The sequence below is a fragment of the Hibiscus syriacus genome, unplaced genomic scaffold (assembly GCF_006381635.1).
Source record: "Hibiscus syriacus cultivar Baekdansim isolate YM2019G1 unplaced genomic scaffold, ASM638163v2 tig00112801_pilon, whole genome shotgun sequence".
Taxonomy (NCBI): Eukaryota; Viridiplantae; Streptophyta; class Magnoliopsida; order Malvales; family Malvaceae; genus Hibiscus; species Hibiscus syriacus.
Window position 1 is genome coordinate 15,005 of NW_024063404.1, and position 23,059 is coordinate 38,063.

General features: G+C 35.5%; 4 protein-coding genes and 2 pseudogenes across 5 annotated transcripts; 3 read left to right on the forward strand and 3 right to left on the reverse strand.

The window, feature by feature from the left end:
* Nucleotides 1-237: 237 nt before the first annotated feature.
* On the reverse strand, nucleotides 238-2,042 carry LOC120183713 (annotated as a pseudogene).
* A 2,567-nt stretch (nucleotides 2,043-4,609) lies between these two features.
* Nucleotides 4,610-7,018, forward strand: LOC120183715 (annotated as a pseudogene).
* A 96-nt stretch (nucleotides 7,019-7,114) lies between these two features.
* LOC120183718 (tetraspanin-19-like) lies at nucleotides 7,115-11,153 on the forward strand. The gene is made up of 5 exons (XM_039188364.1): nucleotides 7,115-7,780; nucleotides 7,874-7,973; nucleotides 9,003-9,083; nucleotides 9,208-9,312; nucleotides 10,688-11,153. The coding sequence occupies exons 1-5, from the start codon at nucleotides 7,617-7,619 to the stop codon at nucleotides 10,973-10,975; spliced, it is 738 nt and encodes a 245-aa protein (XP_039044295.1). The 5' UTR covers nucleotides 7,115-7,616; the 3' UTR covers nucleotides 10,976-11,153.
* Nucleotides 11,040-15,656, reverse strand: LOC120183716 (transcription factor MYB3R-4-like). Its single transcript, XM_039188363.1, has 11 exons — nucleotides 15,479-15,656; nucleotides 15,245-15,299; nucleotides 14,947-15,004; nucleotides 14,775-14,869; nucleotides 14,541-14,644; nucleotides 14,325-14,453; nucleotides 12,568-14,110; nucleotides 11,968-12,317; nucleotides 11,698-11,812; nucleotides 11,396-11,617; nucleotides 11,040-11,309 (listed from the first exon to the last, which is right to left on the reverse strand). The coding sequence occupies exons 1-11, from the start codon at nucleotides 15,559-15,561 to the stop codon at nucleotides 11,178-11,180; spliced, it is 2,886 nt and encodes a 961-aa protein (XP_039044294.1). The 5' UTR covers nucleotides 15,562-15,656; the 3' UTR covers nucleotides 11,040-11,177.
* A 1,425-nt stretch (nucleotides 15,657-17,081) lies between these two features.
* LOC120183714 (GTP-binding protein At2g22870-like) lies at nucleotides 17,082-19,293 on the forward strand. 2 transcript variants are annotated; one of them, XM_039188361.1, is made up of 4 exons: nucleotides 17,082-17,671; nucleotides 18,034-18,136; nucleotides 18,597-18,759; nucleotides 18,950-19,293. In XM_039188361.1, the coding sequence occupies exons 1-4, from the start codon at nucleotides 17,197-17,199 to the stop codon at nucleotides 19,166-19,168; spliced, it is 960 nt and encodes a 319-aa protein (XP_039044292.1). In that variant the 5' UTR covers nucleotides 17,082-17,196; the 3' UTR covers nucleotides 19,169-19,293. The 2 variants fall into 2 exon arrangements, with proteins under 2 accessions (XP_039044292.1, XP_039044293.1); XM_039188362.1 differs by having other exon boundaries at nucleotides 18,067-18,136.
* A 224-nt stretch (nucleotides 19,294-19,517) lies between these two features.
* Nucleotides 19,518-21,044, reverse strand: LOC120183723 (60S ribosomal protein L37-3-like). Its single transcript, XM_039188367.1, has 3 exons — nucleotides 20,999-21,044; nucleotides 20,765-20,900; nucleotides 19,518-19,783 (listed from the first exon to the last, which is right to left on the reverse strand). The coding sequence occupies exons 1-3, from the start codon at nucleotides 20,999-21,001 to the stop codon at nucleotides 19,635-19,637; spliced, it is 288 nt and encodes a 95-aa protein (XP_039044298.1). The 5' UTR covers nucleotides 21,002-21,044; the 3' UTR covers nucleotides 19,518-19,634.
* Nucleotides 21,045-23,059: the final 2,015 nt, after the last annotated feature.

The window sequence follows — 23,059 nt, forward strand, 5'->3', positions numbered from 1 at the left end:
ACAAGTTATTCGAGATCAACTTAAAAAAATTAAATTTGATATGGTAATAATCGAGCCGAGCTCTAGCTTATGTTATAATCCGAGCAAAATTTTAAATATCTATATTATTAAATTTCATATATGCTCCTTTTCTTACCTGATAAAGACATTTAATTTGAATTTAAACACACAGTTAAGTGAGGTTAAGTAATTGAATTTGAACGCAAGCTTAATCGAACTTTTCATTAATTCAAACCTTGTTATATATAGCAAGATAATGAATGAAGCTTTGCCTCAATAAGGAACAGGTACTCGGACCGATGAAGGACCGGATTTCATGTCCTCTAGGATAAAATTCAAGAGAGTTTTTGATATTGGACCTTCCTTGCCTGCAAAGAAACACATAAAGCGGGGAATTGTCAATGCTACATGAGGAAAGTATTGATGAACCCTAAATGATAAAAGAGATTCTGAAAGTGTGACTTCGAAGAGGTGTTCTGGGATCGAACTATTCCGATGCAGTTCGAGTAAGGACACGCTACGTTTTCGGACAAAGCACTTAATCAATCGAGATTCAAGGATAAAATGAAATAAATGAATTGGAATGCAGGCGGATTTGAATCATTGAATGCTAGAAACTAGTTGCCAAATATTGCAATTATGTCAAAAACGAAACTTACCGTCGCCAATGACTTGTCCATCCCACTGTATCACGGGACGAACGAGGATTCCACTGCCGATTAGCATCATTTCATCTGCGCTCTTCCCTTCATCTACGCTCACGTTATCGACTCTTATTCGATGGAGCGTCCCCTGTCTCACCAGTTCCTCCGCTAGAGTCAGAACTCTCTTTGCCGTGCAACCACTCAAAATTTTGTTGAATCTGGGCATTAGAAGCTCCTTTTTCTTTGTAACAAATGCCACATTCATGTTCGGTCCTTCGGCAATGAATCCATCAGTATCCAACCAAATTGCTGCAAATGCGCCTTGTTCTTCAGCTTCCATCTTTGAAAGCACATTCGGAAGGTAATTCACACTCTTCACGGTGGCAAACTGAGGAGGCTTTATGGGGATCGACGAAGTAACTACTTTGATGCCTCTCGAATCGAACGGAGATTTATCTTCGATTACAACTGCATAAAGAGCCGGTTGGTGACAACCAGACGGTGATAGTTGAAAGTCACCAGGTCCAGCCGAAATCCAGTATCTCAATGATCCATTCATGCACCTAGATGCACTTACAGTTTGTATAAGAATGCTTCTAATAGTCTCGCGACCGATGGGAAGAGCAATTTTCGACATCGTCGCTGACCTTAAGATTCGATCAACATGCTGGTCTAATTCATAGAGGTGTCTGGCATGTAGAAAACACATAATAGAGGTTAATAAAGAAGATTCTAAATTAGATTCTAAATTAGGGGGGGGGGGGAAGAAGATCTGTTCTGCTGAAAGATGAACTAACCCATTCATTATTGCAGCAGTATCAAAGACACCATGCCCCTGTGAACCATATGATCATCCATAGGGATCACCATGGCTGCTTCATCGGTTACTATTCCACCAAATATGCTAGAGTACATAGCCAGGAACTGCTGCTTCCCTCTGTTGTTCTCTCTGTTCTGTTTTAGCCTCTCAATAGCCTTAAAACAAGTGAAAGAAGAAGACATCACAGATAGGTGAAATCAAAGATATCACGTAAGAAAAAAGAAAGAAGAAAACAAACCTCTAGACAAGACAGTAAAGGAATGTCTGTTAATTTCATTGACTCAGTTTGATTAGAACTTCGAACGATTCTCAAATATCCGGGTGACCCTTTTTTCATGAGTGAATGATTTCTTGGAACAAGACATAAATCATACAATTGATCGGCGTATCTTGCCGGAAAATTGGACTTGTATTTTGGGTAAGTAGCTGATAGAGAAGCCATGGAAGCTTTTGTTGAGTGAAGAAATGAAAAGCGATGATTCTTTTAGTAGGCTATGGAAATGGTTGACTAAATAGTAGGAGAGGATTGGATTCCATCGCCAAAAGAGTACGACGGCGAGATCTGACAAAACTCCGCCGGCTGATGTTGATAGGAAGAGATGACTTTCAGCATTTATAAACTTATATAGCGCCTGGGCCACAACAACCAACCACGATTCATGGACTACCTACTACAATGACGTATTGACGTGTCCTTTATGGTAATTTCCGTAAAAATCATTTATAAATAATTACATACACTATATTTTATAATCTAAATATTATGTGTTTAGATGTTAAAATCAATAAAATTTACTGTAAAATATATAAATGATATTTAATAATAGAGTGTTGTTTTATTGATTTTATTGTTATTAAAAGTTATAAAATGGTCACCTTGACTATACATATATTATAAACTCGTCATTTTCTATTAAAAATTGACGACAATCTAAATTAGACGTTCACATGTTGATTGGGATATGACAAAATCTGATCTAAAACTTCTATCCTATCACAATCAGTATGTTAACATCCAGCTCAAACAACTGTTAATTTTTTAACTGAAAAGAACGAGTTTGGAACATATAAATAATTGGATGACTATTTTGTTGCTTTTAATAATAGATAAACTCGACAAAATAACATCTTATAATCAAAAGATTATTTTATAATTTTAATAATCAGTGACTCAATAAAACAATACTACCCTAAAATCTATCACAAATGAACATTTCAATTATAAATCGGGATGATAATAAATTAGATTAGGTCAATTTTTTTATCTATTTGAGTTAGATTTAAAAGTTAAATTTCTTATATGATATTTGATTGAATTCAAGTTTTTTTAAAAATTTATTAGACTTAAATTTTAAGATAAAATCTCAATATGAATATAAATTTTTTTTTATTTTATAAAATAAAAAGATAATATATGTAAAGAGAATTTACAATATTATGCTTGAGTTGAAATCTAATCTCATCCCTCGTTAACTCAATATAATTCAAATTTATTTATTTTATAAAAAATATAACTATATAACATTAAATCAAATTTTATTCCATCCTAATCGAATTAAATTACCATCCAATTATTATTGGCGTTTTTCCCGAAAAATCACTTTTTCCATTTAATATTTCCGATCAGCATCGTTCAGACTATATTTTCCGATCTAATACCCTTTGCAGAAAGGCGCCCCCTGCAGCGCTTAATGTTGATTTGGCGTCACGTGGGGTAAAACGCATCTTATACTGACATAGGATACACATGTGTATAGCGCGACCCTTGGGGTGCGCTTAGGCCACATAAGGTATAGCGCGGGACAGGGGCCACGCCTTACCTGTGAATCTGCCACGCGTCAGTAAGGCGCGCCCCCTGCGGCGCACCTTAGGTTTAATTACCCACCTACCCGACGTTTCACACGCCAATCCCTCCCTATAAATACCCTATCATCAATCACTTTCATCATACTAAATTCTCTCAATTTCTCTCAACTTCTCTCAAATACTCTTATATTCTCTGTTTAAGGTATATTTTATTATATTTTTAATATTTTGTATTTAATTTATTTAAGTATTTAATTTATTTAATATTTTACATAAATAATTTTTTTTGCAAATATATAATGGAAGACGGTCTACTTCGTTTGGATGAAAATCATATATCTCGACACTTTGTTGATACATTAACATTTTAATTTAATTTAAATTATTAGTAATAATTTGTTGATTTATTTAATGCATGATTATTAGATTAAGAATTAATTTTTGTAACTATTTAATTTTAGGAGAATGACCGTGTATTAGGTCCTTTTATTAGGAACCTTAAGTTGGTAATAACTAGTTGTGTCTTACCGTATTTAGTAGACGCTGGATTCGGTTATATAGGTAGATATCATGGTCACTGTAAGATAGAACCAGACATATGCATCGCAAAACTGTTTCGACGTATGTTCTCGCTTTTCAATTTTACAAACATAGAAATTAATTGGCAACAATTAATATAATATTTTTCATATAATCATAATAAACAATAAGTATAATAAAAAAATTATAACAAAATTACCTTATAATGAAAAATCGAACGAACTTCTGAATTAAATATAAGAAGATTGTCGGATTGTTGTATTAATTTTTTTCTCTTAAGAGGAGATGTGAGAAGTTTCGAGAGAAAGGGTATTTATAGCTGAAAAAAGTTATTATAATTATACAAGACGCGGTACCTGTATCGCGCTTTACATAATTATAGCAGATAAAACTAAGGCACGACCCCAGGACTGTGCCGAATATAATTGTGTCAGATTCACAGTTAAGGCGCGACCCTTGCCTCGCGCTATACCCTACGTGGCCTAAGGCGCGCCTCAGGGGCCGCGCTATACACACATGTATCCAATGTCAGCATAAGGCGCGCATTACTTCACGTGGCGCTAAATCAACGTTAAACGCGCTAAAGGGCCCGCCTTTATGCAAAGGATGTTAGATCGAGAAATATAATCTGAACGATGCCTGATCGAAAATATTAAATGAAAAAAGTAATTTTTCGATATAAACGTCATTATTATTATTATTATTATTATTATTATTATTATTATTATTATTATTATTATTAATACCATCCAATTATAAATAAGGGAACATAATTTAATTACGTAGATTTCTCGAATAGTACTGTTGGGAACCGTATCTGTTCACCGCGGTACAAAATGGCGTCTAAACCCAGTTGAAAAACGGCGTAAAACTGCCGATTCACAACTGAAAACTACGCCGCACCTCCAACCGCCTCTCCTTCTCCGATTAAAGCACCCGAATTAAACCCTAGATTAACTAACTCCAAGTAGTTTGTTGCCATCCCTTTCGAAAATTAGGTTTATTTCTTTAATTTCGAAACACGCTATCAGGGTTCGAAAATCCTGGACTTTTACATTTCTCACATTTTGAAGAAATAGCTCAAATCACCCTAGTTTTGGATCCATACTGTGGTAAGGTTCTCAAATAAAAGCTTCCCATGGCAATTATAGGCGACGCGCTGCGCCAAACGTTTATGCCAAAGCACGAGTACGAGAGTTTAAGGGAGGGAGATAAAGCTTGGACGAAGCTACAAAGACCGATCTTAATAGGTTTCATAGGGATCATTTGCATTGCGATCTTTGCTTGCACGGTTATAAGCTTGAAGATTGTGTTTCCTGGAGACGTATTGAAGCGACCGTTCTGTGACGACCGGAGATTGCAGCCTTTGCCGTTGAATGCGAAAGGAGGAGGCGTTGGCGATTCAGATCTATATCCCGGAGCATTTTATTTGACTGATCAAGAGACCGTGGATTACTACTGGATGGTTGTGTTTATTCCATCTATGGTCATTTTTTGGCTTCGGCTGCTTATCTTGTGGCAGGTCAGTCTATATTTGGTTATTTATTCTTTGGTCCCTTTAAGATCTTATTCAGAAATGAAAGGAGGGTACACAAGAATTGCACATTGTAGAAAGTAAGCTTTTAGAAAGGTGAAGATTAGCCTTGAATCTTGAATTATAAGCTGTAAAGCTCTCTTATTGTTTGTCATTCAGTAGCAGAACACTGTGACTGGAAAATATAGTAGATGAGTATTATGGCTATGAAACTTAAAGATATATTTTCTTCAGTTCCACATCGTGAAAGACAATATATATGTAATCTAGCTTTAACGATAGTGAGGAAATTAAGCTTCTTATTTGACCTGTTCAATGTCATAGGGGGATCTCCCTGGTTTCCTGGTTCTAGTATTCTTCTAATGTTGAGGTTTGAAAAGTACCGAATCTGTCAGTGGTGTAAGTAGAGGTTGCTGGTGGCTAATGGTTGGTTCACATTATCTTGGCTATTCGGCTTGCTTCATGAATTTGTAATTGCTTCCATGGCATTCTTCGCATAAATTCTGGGCTACGAGTGTATAGTCTTGTTCACTTGTTATTTCAAGGTTAAAACTGACCCGAGAATATTGGAACTTGAATATGGTAGTTTTTCTTGTGCTAATTTTTTGTGAGGGTTGCTTTGATGTTGGGTCTTTGAATTTGCTTGTTCATATGTTTAATCCCTTGTCACTTGTCCTTTTAGTTTATGTAAGTATCCTGGCTTGTTGGTCTGCTCTTTAACGGTTTAGTTGTGAGTCAGGAATTACTGTTGCTTATTCTGCTCCAACTAGACATGGATGTTTAAAGGCGGTCGAGAATAATTACTGCGCTTCAAAAAGAGGTATGTTCGATTTCTCATTTATTGACTTGAGAATATTTTTTTCTCACTGCTCATTTAAAGTGGACTCCGTTACTGCGTAACAAAGTATTAGTTCTGACTTGTCTGGCAATTTCGACTTGCTGAAATCTGTTCTATTATAAATTTAAATGCGAATGGAATTTGAATTTGTTCTAGCTGTTACTTCAAAAACCAGCATCTTCTTTCTCTTGTTTATTCTTCTGAAAGAGTGAATTAAAATATTGATCCCGTTAAGCTATGAACATCATTAGCTTGAATAGATATACTCATCCATTCTCATGCTGATTTGTAACTACAATTTTGCTTCTTCTTCTTTTTCATACATGCATGTGTTAATTTCATATATATTTTCAGTTCCTAAAATAAGTTTATTGCAATCTGCAGGTGGAGTTCGGTGCTTGTCTATTTTGAATGTAGTTTTTGCTATCATCTTTGGTCTTTTTGCTTTGTTCCTGGGTTCAAGCCTCCTCACGTTAGGAAGCAGCTGCTCTTTACCCTTATTTTGGTGCTATGAGATTGCTTCTTGGGGGCTGGTGATTCTATATGGAGGAACTGCCTTCTTCCTAAGAAGGAGAGCAGCCGTAATTCTTGACGAAGTAGAATCCGGTAGTCGAACCCTTGGTTTAGAAATGTTGGAGACTAACCCCTTGGAAGTCACCCCAGATGTCGAAAGGCGTGTTAACGAAGGATTCAAAACATGGATGGGATCATCCCTTCTATCATCTGATGAAGAAGATGACTCCGATAGTTATCACGAAGTACGTCATATGACACGTACAAGTTCCAACAGGCAGAGAGTGTGACCCCGTACCAAGACACCAGTGATACCGAGAAATTTCAATACTTGACTGTCAGTAGGAAGATTGTTCAATACTGAAGCTCTCCACCAAATACCAATAGCTCATGAACAGAAGAGCTTTTAATTGTAGCGACAATCATGATGTCCGGTTGATCGTTCCTTCCGCGCTTTTATGGCAGTGACTTTTAACCCTAGTCAGGAAAGAGCGTCCCCGTCCCACCCCATTGCCACCCCTAACGCAAATTAATAGATTGGTGATGTCCCAATAATTTAGTAGGGAGTTATTGTGAACTAAATTGTGAAAAGAAGTTATTGCAGAGAAGGCAACATAATTCCCAAATTCCAAATTGGGTCAGACATGCATCTTCCTTCAAACAGTGAATGGCAGTTACACTCGATCTTCATGATGCTATGAATCATATGCTTTATGCTTTCACCAAACCAATCTAACTTTCAAACTTTGTAAGCCAATCAACCACCATTTCGGTCCACGCTCCCTTTTTTTTCTCGAGAAACAAACACATGCTCTTCAGCTCTACTACGCTCAGCCTTCCCTTTCACCACCACACCGCTCCTCCTCCTTTCGGAGACTTATCCGTCTCGAGTCACGTCGGAGAGATCTGTTACCGGCGGCGATGGCTAGGTGCAGCTGGTGTTGCTTGCACTATTCGTTGAAAACGGTGAACCTCATCATGACTTTCCTGGGGATCGCAATGATCGTGTACTCACTTTGGCTCCAAAAGATGTGGAATCTGGGAGCTGCTCAATTGCCCTCTTATCCGTCTCTGCGTAAACCATGGTAATGGAGGTGAAAAGCTTTTCACCTCTCTCGTTTTTGTTCTATTTTTGTTGGATCATTGAATAAACAAGTGGTTGACGGTGTTTAATTCAGGTTCGTATATACATGTTTAGGTGTGGGAATGGCACTCTGTTTGAGGACACTCTTCGGTTACATCGTCGCTAATTGCATCAACAGCAATATCCTCTGCTTTGTATCCTTACCCGTGAGCTCCTTTTCATTTATTTCTTTGCATCATTATCAATCATACCAAAATTTCAACTATCAATCAATCGATTCGATGGGATGGGATTTGAGCACAACTCATAATAAAGTATCTTATTCGAATTAATTTACAGATGAATTAAATAGTACTTAAACTATTAATTTTGATTTATTTTAATACTTAAATTTTTCATTTTTTTCAAGATCATACCAAATGGTTAGTTTTTTGTTTTATTTTAGTATCAACTGTTTAAAATATCAGCTTTGGTCTGTTTTAGTATCTAAACTTTTATTTTTTTCAAAACTTAACGTTAAATTTTGAACATGTGTATTAAAATGAAATAAAAACTAAACTTTAGGTATGATTTAAAAAAAATAAAAGTTTAGGCACTAAAACAGATTAAAATTGATAGTTTAGGCATTAAGCACGTAATTTACCCATAATTATAAGATAAAGTACATAAATAGTCTATCGACTATAAGATATTGTTTTATTAAATCATTTGATTATTAAAAGCTACAAAATGATCTTCCGATTATAGGGAATTGTTTTATCGAGTCCATCGACTATGAAAGTTATAAAATGATTACTCGAATATTCATTATGTTTCAAACTCGTCATTTTTCATTAAAAATTAACGACAGTTTGAGCTATAAGTTAACCTGCTGACTGAAATATGATACATTTTTATCTCATAATCTCAAATGACTATCATATCTCAGTTAGCATGTTAACGTTAAACCCAGATTAACATTATTTTTTTTACATAAAATGATGGGTTTGGAACATAATAAATAGTCAAGTGATAATTTTGTAATTATTAATAGTCGATGGACTTAATAAAATACCCCTATTGTCGATGGACCATTTTATAACTTTTAATAGTCAAAAGATTTAATAAAATAATATTCTATAGTCGGGGTGATAATTAATATACTTTACCCATAATTATATAAGAAAATTAAAACTTCAATGTTAAATCCATTTCGAGAGTTTCCTTAATCCAGCGTTAATCAGTACATTATCAGCATCTGTTCCCTTCTCTTTCTAGAAGTTGCTGTGATCGTCACAATTTTCTTCAAGTATGACTGGTTTTCGGTATGCTCACTCAACACCCATATATATGTTAAATTTAAGATTTAGTCCCTTTACTTTGATCTAATTCATCCTCTGCTTTTACAATGTCATGTCATCTAATTTCTATTGAAAATAAAATTGGCAGCTATTTTCTAAATACATTGATGAGAGGCATGAAGATTTCAAGACCTTTATTGTCTTCCATGAGGAGATTTGTCAGCTCATTGCTATCTTGATTTTATCACCGCAGGTAATTTTAACAGGTAACCCCGTTTTCTAATAAAAAGTCTAAATCTGATTTTAGTCCTTCAACTATTCTACTATTTGAAATTTAATCCCCTATTGCCCACAATCGAACTTGGGATCTAATGTCAGTTAGGACTAAAGTGATGCCATTTATTAATACGTCACATGAAATTTATAAACCAAAGTTGTTGAAGATTCTTAGAAGTAAGGTAGAATAAGTAGTCAATTTCGATTTATTAATTATTTTATTCAGTTTCGTCAATTAATTTGATTCGAATTAAAAAAAAAAAAAGAGCATAAAAAGGATATCAATTCAATTTTGGGTAAAATACACAAATAGTCCCTTAACTATAGAGTATTATTTTATTAAGTCATTCGATTATTAAAAGTTACGAAATAGTCACTCTATTATTTATTATGTTCTAAACTTGTCATTGTCCATTAAAAAATTAGTGATTGTTTAATCTGGATGTTAACGTGATAATTGGGATGTTATTTGAGATTATGTGATCATATTTTATTGTATCATAATCAACAAGTTAGCTTTCAACTCAGATAATGTTAACTTTTTAACGAAAAATGATAAGTTTGGAACATAATAAATAATTCGATCACCATTTTGTAACTTTAAATAGTTGAGTCATAATAAAGCAATATCCTATAGTCAATGAACCGTTTGTGCCCTTCAGTTTATTAGGATATTTCAATTATTCGGCTTTGGCCATAAAATCTGTTGGATTTATTGATATACAAAAACCGAACTAATTAAAGCAACCAATTATGCGCCCGTAGGATGCTTATTGAGCGGGTCGATCGTGAGTTAGGTAATGCTCGACTCATACTCGTTAAACTCATTAAAATTTTATTCAATTTGTTCTTTTAAGAAAACTTGTTGCTCAACTCGTGCTCGTTAAGCTCGTCAAAATTTTTATCTTATTTTTTAACTATAGGTAAAGTCTACTAATACTATATAGAGCTTAATATAAATGTAAATTGATAAATTTAACCAAAAAAATTATCAAAAAAGTGTATGAAACAAATTTAAAGTATAAACTCCAAAATAAAAATCCACAAATATATTAAAATAATAATTATGGTTTAATTTTGGGCTTAAAATAATAATTATTAATTAATAAGAAAATTAATAGATTAGTCATTTATCATCATCTATTAGTAAATTAGTAATTTTTTAAGATAACTAGTAAAAGATTATAAAAAAAATTAACGAGTTGCTCGTAAACTTATTAAGTCGAGTTGGATTTTGCTCGACTTAACTCATTAAGATCTCGAGTCAAGTTCGAGCTGTTCGCAAGCTGCTCAACTCATTAACACCCTTACCATCCATAACGATATCCATGCCAATTTGGTTATTTTTGCAGGTTAGTGTTGTGGCTTTAGCAATAGTATTATGGAGTGTGGGCATTGAAAGAATCTCAGAGAGGCGGCACTTAGAGATACCCGATTTCACCACATCTTTCCTGGTGGGAACGGGGTCTGCCTTTCTCAATCACACCACTCTCATTTGTGGCAGATGTGAGGTTCTACGTACTGGGAATCCAACAACACAAGGCTTGTTTTCATATATTATGATGACTCTCAGAATGCAATTCCAAACAAGACCTATAAAGTTTTGTTACAATAATAACACAAACGTTCTGAATCATTGAGGGGAAAGAGAAGAGAGAGAGAGCGATGAAGAATCTATATATGCACTTGGTACAATCATTTTTATCAATTTAATTAATTAGATCCGTTCTCTTTTCGACAATAAATGGAAGAATTATGAAAAGAGAAAAGATGGCATACATGTATGAATATGAACTACAAACACAGGAGACTTTTAGTCAAAAAATAATAATGGAAAAGGCACTATCTGCAGCCTTTCAAAAGATAGGAAGAGGGGCTCGAGAAACTCACGGTTGTTGTTGTTGTTGAGTTCGCGTTTTCAGATTCCTTTCTTGGTGTTCCACATTCGCTGAAGTCAAGGATGCGGCGCTCCGCCTGCGACAAATCACGTACTAATTTCAATAAATTGCTCGTATTAACAAAGGAGGGGATATAGGCATGGTTTTTGTTTTCAGTAATACCAAGATATTTGAAGCCAAATGTGAATGGTTCTCAGGCCTGTTATTCTCTTTGTCCACATTACGATTCTTGGAGTATCTTCCTTTTACAATTGATTCCGGAGTTACGTTTCCCAAAACCTCCAAGGCATCAGAGTATGCAGCAGCAGTATGTTCACTTAATTGTTTCATCAAACCGATGGCGTCATAGCTTCTTTCTGCTGGGCTGCTAATGTATCTTATGTCCTGAAAAGAAATTTTGATTATTAGGAAGCATAAAAAAGGTTAAATTCTGAATCTATATCAAGGCTTAAGTAGTTATATACCTCAGTTGTTATTTCTGTGTCAATCCTTGGGCCTGGAATGAAAGAGTTAATAAACCAAGGAGACTTCCATGCTGACGGTGATTCGATACTTCTTTTGAATGGAGTTCCAGCGAATCTGGCAATCCACATCAAGCAAACAACGCATAAGAACCAATCAATTTATTCTAGCATTTGAAGTAGAAATAAAGAAAAGCAGTTCTTGACATAAAGGACACTGCATAGTAGGCACTGTAACAATTGTAATCACAACAGGGAGCAGCGGAAGCTGACATGTTATAATTTTCAGTAGCAGCATCAATCCCAGCATTATCGGCCAAATTCTCAAGGGTTGCTGAGGAATTGGTACACTGTACTGCAGTAACAGTAATCGAGTGGCCTTCCCTGTTCTTTACTTCCAGAGTGGGAGAGCTAACAACCAAGCTTGCGTTTCCAGATAAACACTCAGAAGCAAGGCCTTGATTTGATGAAACAGCTCTAACGCTTTTATGATACTGATTTCGTGGAGTTGGTATGCATGAAGAAAATAATGGTTGGTCTGCTTTACGACCAACATGATCAGGAGAAAACAATAGTAGATCATTTACATCATGCTCACTAAGCACGGCTGAAGGCTGTTGGACCTATCAAAATAGAGGGAAAATATTAGTATGATAAATCAAATAAGCATTGGAAGCAAAGAGGAATGCTACAGTAATAACGAGAGAATAATTAAGACCAAAACTTCTGAAACAAGACCAAAGTGAAAACAGTGTACATGTACATAGAGCTATCAGCATCATACATGACTTGAATAGAAGTTTGACATGGAATTAATCTGGCAGCTTCACCTTGAGCAAGAAAACATCAAAATAACACAGGAAAAGAACTCACAATTTTGTCGGAAGCATGAGCATTCGTTTTGTCCTTCATATCAATACCGCAAGCTTCATTTTTTACACTTCCCTGGAAATCAGAACCATCAGAATCTGTCTTTTGAGCTTCATCATCTAATGGCTCAGTGTGATTTTCACCTTTGCCTAGTTCCCCGTGAGATTCTTGACACAGGTTTTCTTTCTCTTCAACAGAGGCTATAGCATTGCTTTTATGTTCTGATGGAGATATCTGATACGTGTTGCGATGACGCTTTTTCTCCCTTCTTCGTTCTGATAAAGGTGATAACAGGTCGCGATGCTTCTTCTTCAGTATGGATGGTGTGCCAGTAAAAGTTTTGGCAGCACTTTTAAGCACAACATCTGGACTGCCGTCTGAAGATGGTGAATCCCACAACCTAAATGGAGAGATGCAGTTCATAGAAGACATCATCAGCTGGCGAATACCAAGGGGACTATATTCTAGCTGCACATCATTGCCAGATGGTCTAAGATCACAGCTGAAAAATGGGATATCCATGCCTGGAAAGCGAGGAGGCTCGTAATATAGACCTCCAGTATCTTGTTCTGCAGGAAAATTTGGCTTATCATCAACAGCAGGGCAAGTTAGCAAATCATTTGATTCTGAACCAAAACTATTAACTGAAACCAACTTCTGAGAATCCTTTGCAAGGTAAGATTGCTCTTGTAGGTCTGTATCATCTGTATGATCATCATTAGTAAAGATGAAGCCATCATGTCCATTCATAGTAAATTCTTGTTCTTGACTTCCAGAAGGTTGAACATTTAATTGACTGGCCTCTCGGCCATACATAAGCGTACCATCCTCCACTGAAAGGAGTGAAGGAGAAGCAAAAGACTGACAGCATGAGGTTGCCAATACCTCAGACCTTGAAGGAAAAGCAGATTGTGAGGCCGGAGTATTTCCAGTTTCAGATGGTTGGGTGACTGAATGCTGATAGAGTGATGTACTTGCACACCCACCCAATTCCACCATATTAGACTGTTGCGTAAAATTTTCGGAGGCAATGAATCCATCATTCACTGCCTCTGAGAATAGGACCCTACTACATTCATCATCAGTTATCAACAAATGCTCGCCAAACTGATAATTCCCACTGGAAGAGTACCCAGCTTCACAAGGTATTTCTGGAATGGAGAAGTTGACATCTTCAAAAGATGGGTAATACTCTTCTGCACAAGGTGCTGGGCTGGAATACCTCTCATTTGTCACAGCAGGCATTTCAGTCAAGTGGAATTGCTCTCTTGTATGTACAGAAGCATTAGCTAAATCACTTGCAGATTGAGAGCAACTCATCACATTCGATTCTTGACTGCATTCTGATATGTCCTCAGCTTCTTTCCTACATTTGGCACCACTATCATCTGCATTGCTCTGCATCCTCATAGAAGACGAAGGCATGGGCTTACTTTGATTTGCAAGAAATGGGAACTGACATTGTTCCAGAAGGCCTGACGCTATGTAGGAGTCCAACTTCTTTTTGACTGAACTGTTCCAGTGATTTTTTATGGCATTGTCTGACCTGTTACCCATGCAAAGATGGGGATAAAGAAAGTTATTGGTAAGTTCAAATGTAAAAAATATATTAACTTCTAATTAACACAGCAATCAGGTTTAGGTGAGCATAAGAGGAAGATTAGGTGTTACAGGGAGAAGTAGTAAGAAGAATAAAAGACAAATATATGTAAACCTGTTAAAACATTTATAAAAAGTTGTGACCTCTAAATAATATGTACCTTCCTGGCAAGAATTTTGTAAGCTCTGCCCATTTGTTCCCAAAAATCTGATGAGCACGAATAAGAGCCAACTCCTCTTCCTGAGTCCACGCGTCTTTGTTTATGCCAGGATTAAGATGATTGTGCCACCTACATCAGTAGTTACTTTTATGAGCACAAAAGTTCTAAATGTAGTAGAGATTAAAATATCAAAAATTAAAAACTCCATCATAGCACCTTTCCCTGCATTGCTTTCCAATACGTCCAGGTAAGTGCTGAGCAATGGTTGACCACTTTTTTGGGCCAAATTTGTTCACCAACTCAATTATCAGCTCATCCTCCTGATCATATTTTGCAAAAGCAACTTAGAATGCTGTCATAAATATAATATCAAGAAAACTTCTTCTTTTTTTCTTTCAAGAACAGTCCCTTCAAGGAACTGTTAGAAAGAAAAAAGTAGAAAAATATTACCTCTTTTGTCCATGGCCCTTTAACAAGTTCTGGGTTCAAGACCTTTTGCCACCTGTGTAAACACTGTACATCAGTACGATCCTTGAAACACTCCGCTGCAGATGAACCAGTCTTACAATTAGATTGTGCAAAATGATACACAAAGTGCTGTCACGCCTCAAGTCAATCATACCTATCTTTTTCCAATTTTTTCCTTTGAAATGTTGAACAGCTTTGCTCAGAATCTCATCCTGGAAGTCCATGTAATTATGTTGTTAAGAATATGTATAGACATACATGCACAGAAAGAGACGCAAAACACACGGCACGCGAATATCTAATTGGACACCAACACTAATTGCGTTAAAGGACAAGAGTCACAAGACTAAAATAAATGGGTACTATAATACATAACACAACAAGAGCAATAAAGTTGCACAATGGTGTTAAAACAAAATGAGGAAACATAACTAGGGAAAGATAAATAATACCTCTTCAGCTGTCCATTGTCCTTTCGTAGATCGTCTTGTAGGACCAGTAGTCCTCCTATAGAAGGAACCAAAGTCAGCAAAACTCAGCAGCATATAGAACAATCAATTTCTTGCAACTTGTAAGATAACATAAGATTAGAAACATAACAAATATAGTGCGAGGGCAAGCACACCCAAGAACACCGATAATGGTTTCAAATTTTTTTAAAGTATGATAATAAAAATAATAAATACCCATGAATAGGCCGCATTCTCTTAGCACCATCGCTATTGCTGAGCCCAGCCGAAGGAGTGGATATAGTAATATCACCTTCCATAGTTCCTTTACAGATGAATAAAGCTGCATACCCCAATGCCAACTCTTCAAAGCTTCTCTCAGCAATATGCTCTCGAAATCATTCTCAATCAAACCAAACTAGAAAGCTACCCAACTCGATCATTTTGAAAATGAAGAAATTTTACACTAGTAATTAAAAAGTCAATGATTTTGAAAACTTTGTACGGAATTCGATTAATTTAATAAACAAAAGATCAAACATGTCAAATTCATAATAAATTCCTCGAATTCAAACCCTATATTATTATCAGAATCAAAATTATTTTCAACAACTTCAACTTGAATGAAATATTTAACTTGAACATCAAGACCGATCGAAGAAATTTCAAATTCACAAAACGAAAAAGAAAGAAAGAAAGAAATACCCTAAAAAAGGAGAAGAAACTACACAGTACCGAGCTGAGCTGAGCTTCGAATAAGAACGAGGACAGAGGAAGTCAAAACGGTGCAAATTTGCAGATTCAAAACGAACACATTGAAGAGAAAATCAAAGACTGTTGAGATCTGCAAGAGAAGATAAAGAGGAAATGGCAGAGTGAAATGGTCTAAAGAGATATTCAAACATAAAAGGGGCGGACTAATGGGGGAATTCAAACCCTACGGTGTAAGATCTAATATGCTTTGTATTTGACGGCCAGGATTTTTTTCACGTGTATTCAAGGCAGTCCACCTTTGATATGACCTTTTATATTTTCCAAATCTTTATTATTTGAAATTCATAACTAAAAAGTAAATCTAAATTTCATCCAAAAAAACAGTAAATCTAAAATATAAATACTTCTCCTAATATATAATTATTGTTAGACTCAACGACAATAATTATATTAATAAGTTCATAATGAAGATAAATAATTCATTAACTGCATTTTATATTTATGTATGTTTTAATTAAGACTTAATATATTTTAGCCATTTAAAAGAAGTTTTTGTTTCTATTTTTTAAAATTTAATTATTAATTCGACTCTTTAATTTTTAATTATGTTATCATTCTTGTGAGACTATTAGGAAAGATTAGGGAAATAAGAATGATTTAAAATTTTTAAAAACCAACCCTTTTAGTAAAAACGTTGAGTTTTAATAATTTAAATTTTGGTGTTTCATATATGGTAAAATTTTGAAGGATCATAATTTTAAACATATATTTTTGTTTAAAAAATATTTCCTTTGACCTTTAATTTTGAATATTTCATATTTTATCAATAATTTTAAAATTTTGACTTCAATCTTTTTAGTATAAATATTCATTTTTTATTATAAGAGTGCATCATTGTTCAAAAGAATTTGGTAATTTCAATTTTACTACATTCTAATTTTGTTTTCTATATTAATGTGTGCCAAGATTGGAATGGGAGGAAGCTTGGAATGAAAGTAAATAGATAATTCAAAAGATTCATGGATCAATATAGAGCTTGAGATATAGTTTGGGATGTTTCAAGCAATTAGCCCATATATATATCTTCGAACAAATGGAAAACCAAATTGTCCGACTATTGTCTAAACAATATAAGCTAAGATATTTAGCTAACAGTGCTGCATTTGGGCTTTGGCTTACTTCAACGAAGAAGAAGAGTTGAACAATCCATCAATTTTGAGTTCAATTTGAAGACGACAGTTATGATTCTAACTCAGCTTCCAAGGTTCCATTTCTTGGTGTTCAAAAACCCGCCGCCAAGCTTCAATTTCTTCCCCAAACCGAAACTCCCGATCATCAAACCCGCTTCCCCGACGCTCTTCTCCAGTCTTTCAACGGCCGAGCCAATACCCATCGCTGATTTCGCACTCCCCGATGAGCCGAAGCTCGAGGTTTCATTGGACAAGCTGTTTGTTCCCCCGGAGACCGAGGTTTCTTGCAATGATCCCAACTTGAGCACGAAAATCTTGAAAGGGTCCAACATAGTTTTGAGCAAGTATGCAAGGGAAGCTCAAGTGGTTCAGGCTGAGTTCGTGAAGAGCAGTGTGAGAACCGAGGATTGCCCTTCCGATGGATTGCCGGAGTTTGCGCTCGTCGGCCGGTCGAATGTCGGGAAATCCTCGCTTCTTAATTCGCTTGTAAGAAGAAAACGCCTTGCTCTCACGTCTAAAAAACCTGGTAAAGTTGATTTATTGAAGCAAATTATGATAGATATATTGCCTAGGCTAATGGAATGTTTGCTCTTAGAGTCTTATTAACTTAGAATGCCTGCCTTAAAGCAAGATATTTGCATTTTGTTGGTGTTAATATTGTTGAATTTGGGTTCTATTAGAAGCTAGAAATCGTGCAATGAACTACTTTACACGTTTTGTATGGATTAAAATAACAATAACATTATTGTTACGATGATAATCGGGATGATAATGGCGAGTAAACAAACAAGATCATAAGGAAAAACACAGATTTTCATGGATAGTTTATTTATTTAAACAAATACGAGTGTGATTATGATTTGCCTGTGATTCCTTTGAAACTTACAGATTGTGATGTAAGCAAATGTCTATTGTTCGTAGGGAAGACGCAATGCATCAACCATTTCCGCATCAATGACGATTGGTACCTGGTGGATTTGCCTGGATATGGGTATGATTTACCTTCCATATGCCTTCCTCTATAACCTGCTCTTTATTCAGACCTTGTTTGAGTAGATACATGCCTACAAGTTTTAAACTTCCCGATTTTCTTATTGGTGGAATATTGGAAACTTGCCTTTATTGAGCTGTTCACTGTACTAGAGAAAATGAAATCATGTACTATTCTCATGAATAATATGGTATAGGGCTTAATTCAATCACTTTCTCCAACTTTAAAACATGAAGGGTTGATGTTTTCAATATTTAATCTTGTATGCGGTCTTATGTCTCTGGTCTTGGTTTATTTGTTAAGAGGAACTGGTTGGTAATCGGTATGCCAATTTCTCTTAACCTCTGTTTTGGTTGTCCTCCCTTAAATGATGTTATGCTGTTATACAGGAGCTAAGTATGGTTTTGGCTGCTCCATACTAGCCATGATTGCTGTTTGACTACAGTTTTCTCTTGAACAGGTATGCATCTGCACCTCAGGAACTTCGAACAGACTGGGGCAAGTTCACCAGAGACTATTTTATCAACCGTTCAACGCTAGTATCGGTTTTCCTACTTATTGATGCTAGCATTCCCGCGAAGAAAATTGACCTGGAATATGCTAGTTGGCTTGGTCAGAACCAGGTAATGTCATTCATTCTTGGGTACAAGGATATGATATATGAGTGGCCCACTCTGATACGGCACTTGTATTGTCTTCTTGAGATGAAAGGCGAAAAACCCCTTGATCCTTTAGTTTAGACAACTCCTTATATTTGCATGCTGATATTTCATGATGTTATATGTTTTACTCGACCTTTAAATCATCGTTCAGATCCCCATGACACTGATATTCACCAAATGCGATAAGCGGAAGAAGAAAAAGAATGGTGGAAAAAGGCCCGAAGAGAACGTGAGTGAATTTCAGGAGCTGATATGTGGTTTCTTCCAGTCTGTGCCGCCGTGGATTATGACCAGCAGTGTTACAAATCAAGGCCGCGATGAGATTCTGTTGCAAATGGCTCAACTACGGAATTATTGGCGTAAACACTGAAGGCTAAAGAACCCCGTAATCAATCAAGTTTATGTATGTTGCTAATGTACTTGATTTTTTAAACGCTGTTTCTTTGCATGCATTAGAAACAATTCCCTTTCAAGTTTTGGACTTTGTTTAAACGAGATTACCGTCCATGCTGCTCGAGTCAGCCACTAATGAGATCATTTCCGAATAAAAAATCCAACCCTAGATGTTATATCTTCACATCCATATCCGAATACTTGCATGAGAACAATAAATATTTCATAAGTTTATTTATGGATGTGGTCATCAGTATCTCATATGGCAAAGAGAGATCAAAGAAGTAAATTGTATTCTATAATCGAAACGAAATAGTGGAGATTCATGATAAAACCTGTTCATAGATATTAGATGAAACATAAAAGTACACAATGTTTTGATAAAATCACAACATTTCTCGTTTGTAAATTCAGAAATCTAAAAACAATAAACCAAAATTTACTTAAGCAGCAATAACAGTTGCCTTCTTCCTTGGGGTTGCTTGAGTACCTTCTCTAAAGCCAGTCTTGAACCATCGGGGCACATGACGGAGGTACCTCATGCGGCCTGTCCCGGTAGTCTTTCTTCTAATAGCCTTCACACTCCAGTTATCTAAAACCCAGAAATACAAAGATAATCCAAAGCATCAATCCACCGAGCTTATATTACCATTAAATGAAAACCCCACCGTTCGGCAAACAGAAATGACAGAAAAATAAATCAGCAACAAATCCAGGATGCCATCTTCAACCAAGCAATGACAATCAAAGATAGATTGACATAATAATTTTAACCCAAAAATCACAATAACCACAGTATGGAAGACTTACAAGCGAATAGAGTAGAAAAGTAGCAGGATTGAAAGAAGAAATGAAATGTTCAAATGAGCAAGGAAAATCACGTTTAAGTGGTAAGAAAGAAAAAGGGGAAAATTTAAGACAGCCATTTCAAATTTGAATAATAAGATTTGAGAAGACAAGGTAGAATGGTAGATACAAATTAAGGATAGCCATTTACAAGATAACGCATATATATATTCTTTCCTTTCATGCAATGAGGCAAAAATCTTACTATTTTCCATTTTCCAATTAAGCACGCCAATGAAAAGGAAAAAGAAAAGCATTTGACATAATGTCGCTATTGAGGCTGTAAACTCCGATCATTGCAATGCTTGGGGGCTCAATACCTCCATGACTGCTTAAACTAGGTAAAAAGTTTGTAAAAATGTAACAGCTCAGCTGCTTTTTTTGAATACTAAAAGCTCAATTTTTAACAAAATTGGCTGAAAAAAGAAATCGCCTACATATCAAGGATGCTACCATCAACTAAGAAATGATAATCAATGATAGCTTGACATAATAATTTTGACCCAAAATTTACACTATAACAACAGGCATGAAGGGTCAAAAGAATCAACAAAGAAATGGCAATGGTTCGGTATTCTTTCAAATCAAAATCATTAAAACAGAGAACCATAAATTCCAAGATATTATTAATTATAGTGAATCTTTATATTTTCTAACCTTCTCTAAGTTCAGCTAAACAAACCTCAAACAGAAATGACAAAAATATAATGATCCAAAAAAATCTTACATTTTCGGATGCGGCTGGCAGGGTAGGCACAAGCACCGCAACGGCTCTTCTGGAGATGGAAGCTACGGCGTCCACACCGAACGCAAAGGGTATGCGTCTTATTCCTTCTTTTTCCAAAGCTTCCAGTTCCTTTCCCCTATCAAAAAAGAAAAAAATCAAAATTCAGTGAAATTTACAATAGATTTCTACATAAACAACGACAGATAGATTTATTCTACAATAATGATCTAATACCATTGCTTCCCACGGTGATGCTACCAGAACCCTAGAACTATGGGAGGATTGAACAGAAACTGTTGCGCAAAATTATATATATTATGCTGATTTCCATGTATGGGCTCTTAGGGCTCCATTTTAGAATTGGGTTTGGGCTTCTTTTTGTTTATCTCAGTTTTGAATTCAAGTAGGTCTAATAGAATATACTGTTATATATATATAAAGACGATTAGAGTATAAAGATTTGTTGTTGTTTTTATTTGGCTTAATACTAAAATAAGTTTCTAAACTATACCGTTTTTCTCAAATAGGTGCCTAAACTAATTATCGTCTCATCTAGGTGCCTAACGTTACAAATGTTACCATTTAGGTGTCTGGGCAGGTAACGGTGTTAATTTCTCCATTAAATGACACGTGTCACAATCTGGTAATTTTAGAAATTTTATTTAAAATTAAAAAAATAAAATTATATATTTTAAAAAAAATAGAAAACACAAATTTTGAAATAAACCCAAAACTTTGAAAACCTTCATTTCAACCCCTAAACCCACATCGACCACCACCTTTTTCGTCAAGGAAACTCCACCCGACCTCCCCTACCCCCGAAGGTCAAAACCTCCATGATGAAATCGTGACCGATCAACGACGAATTAACGTTTTAAAAAGCTCGAAACCTAGGATTAAAATCGCAATTCTGATAGCCAATCGACGGAAAATACGACGGTGTATGAGTAGGAGGATGACAGGGACTATGTGGTGGTAGTGGTCATGGCCGGAAAGGGCGATGGCAGTGGATTAAGGTTAGGGTTTGGGATTACGGGGTTATTTTATAATATAAGAAAAGTTATTTTTTTAATAAATATCATAATATTTTTAATATTTTATTTTTTTAAAAAAATTCAAAAATACCATATTGTGACACGTGTCACTTAACGGCAGAAATTAATGTTGTTGATAGCCCGAGCACCTAATGGGTAACGGTTGTAACGTTAGGTACATGGATGAGACGAAAATTAGTTTAGACACCTATTTGAGTTTTAAGGTATAGTTTGGACACTTATTTTGATATTAAACCTTTTTATTTTTATTAATCTAAAGTGATTACAAAATTATATATTAAAGTGATTACAAAATTATATATATGTGTGTGTGTGTGTGTGGTGAGTCATGGTACATTTTGCAGATATGCAGTTTGTTTGATCCTGAATCTGGACCCTGTTCCGAACATTTGTACGGGTAGGAAGTATATCTCGAAGTTCATACACATACTTGTTGGTCTGGATTTCATGTATACTTTCACCAAGTTAAAACCATCAACACTTAGATGAAAGAAAATGGGAAAACATATGGAGCAAAATGCATGGCATAAATTTGGCCAAATCTTCACTTGTGATGATAAGTTTTCTCTGATGGATCCCTATGAAATATTGGAAAAGATAATAGAACTTCAAATCATTTGATAACATAATACATGGTACGAAAAAATATCATGGACGGAACATAAACCAGCGTCATTGCATCTGCAATCAGTGTTCATATTCCTTACCATTCGTGTTGATAAAATCAGCTTCTGATCTGTGCCAGCCCTGCAAAAAGAATAATAAAGGCCCAAAGTGATAAATAGGTTATTCGCATAGATGGCTGGAAGTTCCGAGTACTAAACACATGAACAACCGAGGAAGATTTTACAACCATCGCCTGCGTAACTAGCCAGAACGCATTAAAGAAAGAAACGACAGCACTGTAAACTGCAGCTTCGGCATGCAAGCTCATTATTACATGCTAATATTGTTAAAACATAAGAAATCCCAAATTCAACTGTCATTCCTTGATTGGTAGCAAATATATCCATATTGCAGACAATTGTTAAAGAAATAACAGCCAAGAACAATGGTTCAACAGCTCTTTAAATATCCAAGGATCAACTATATGATCTTGATTCATAGACATGAACATTACCCTAATCCATTCTTGACTTCGATAAAATCACATAGTTCCTTATCCTACACGAGGGAGGAGACGAAGTGTTGTAGGTAAACGTTGAAAGTGAAATCATAGCTCTTTATCACTTGTTTATGT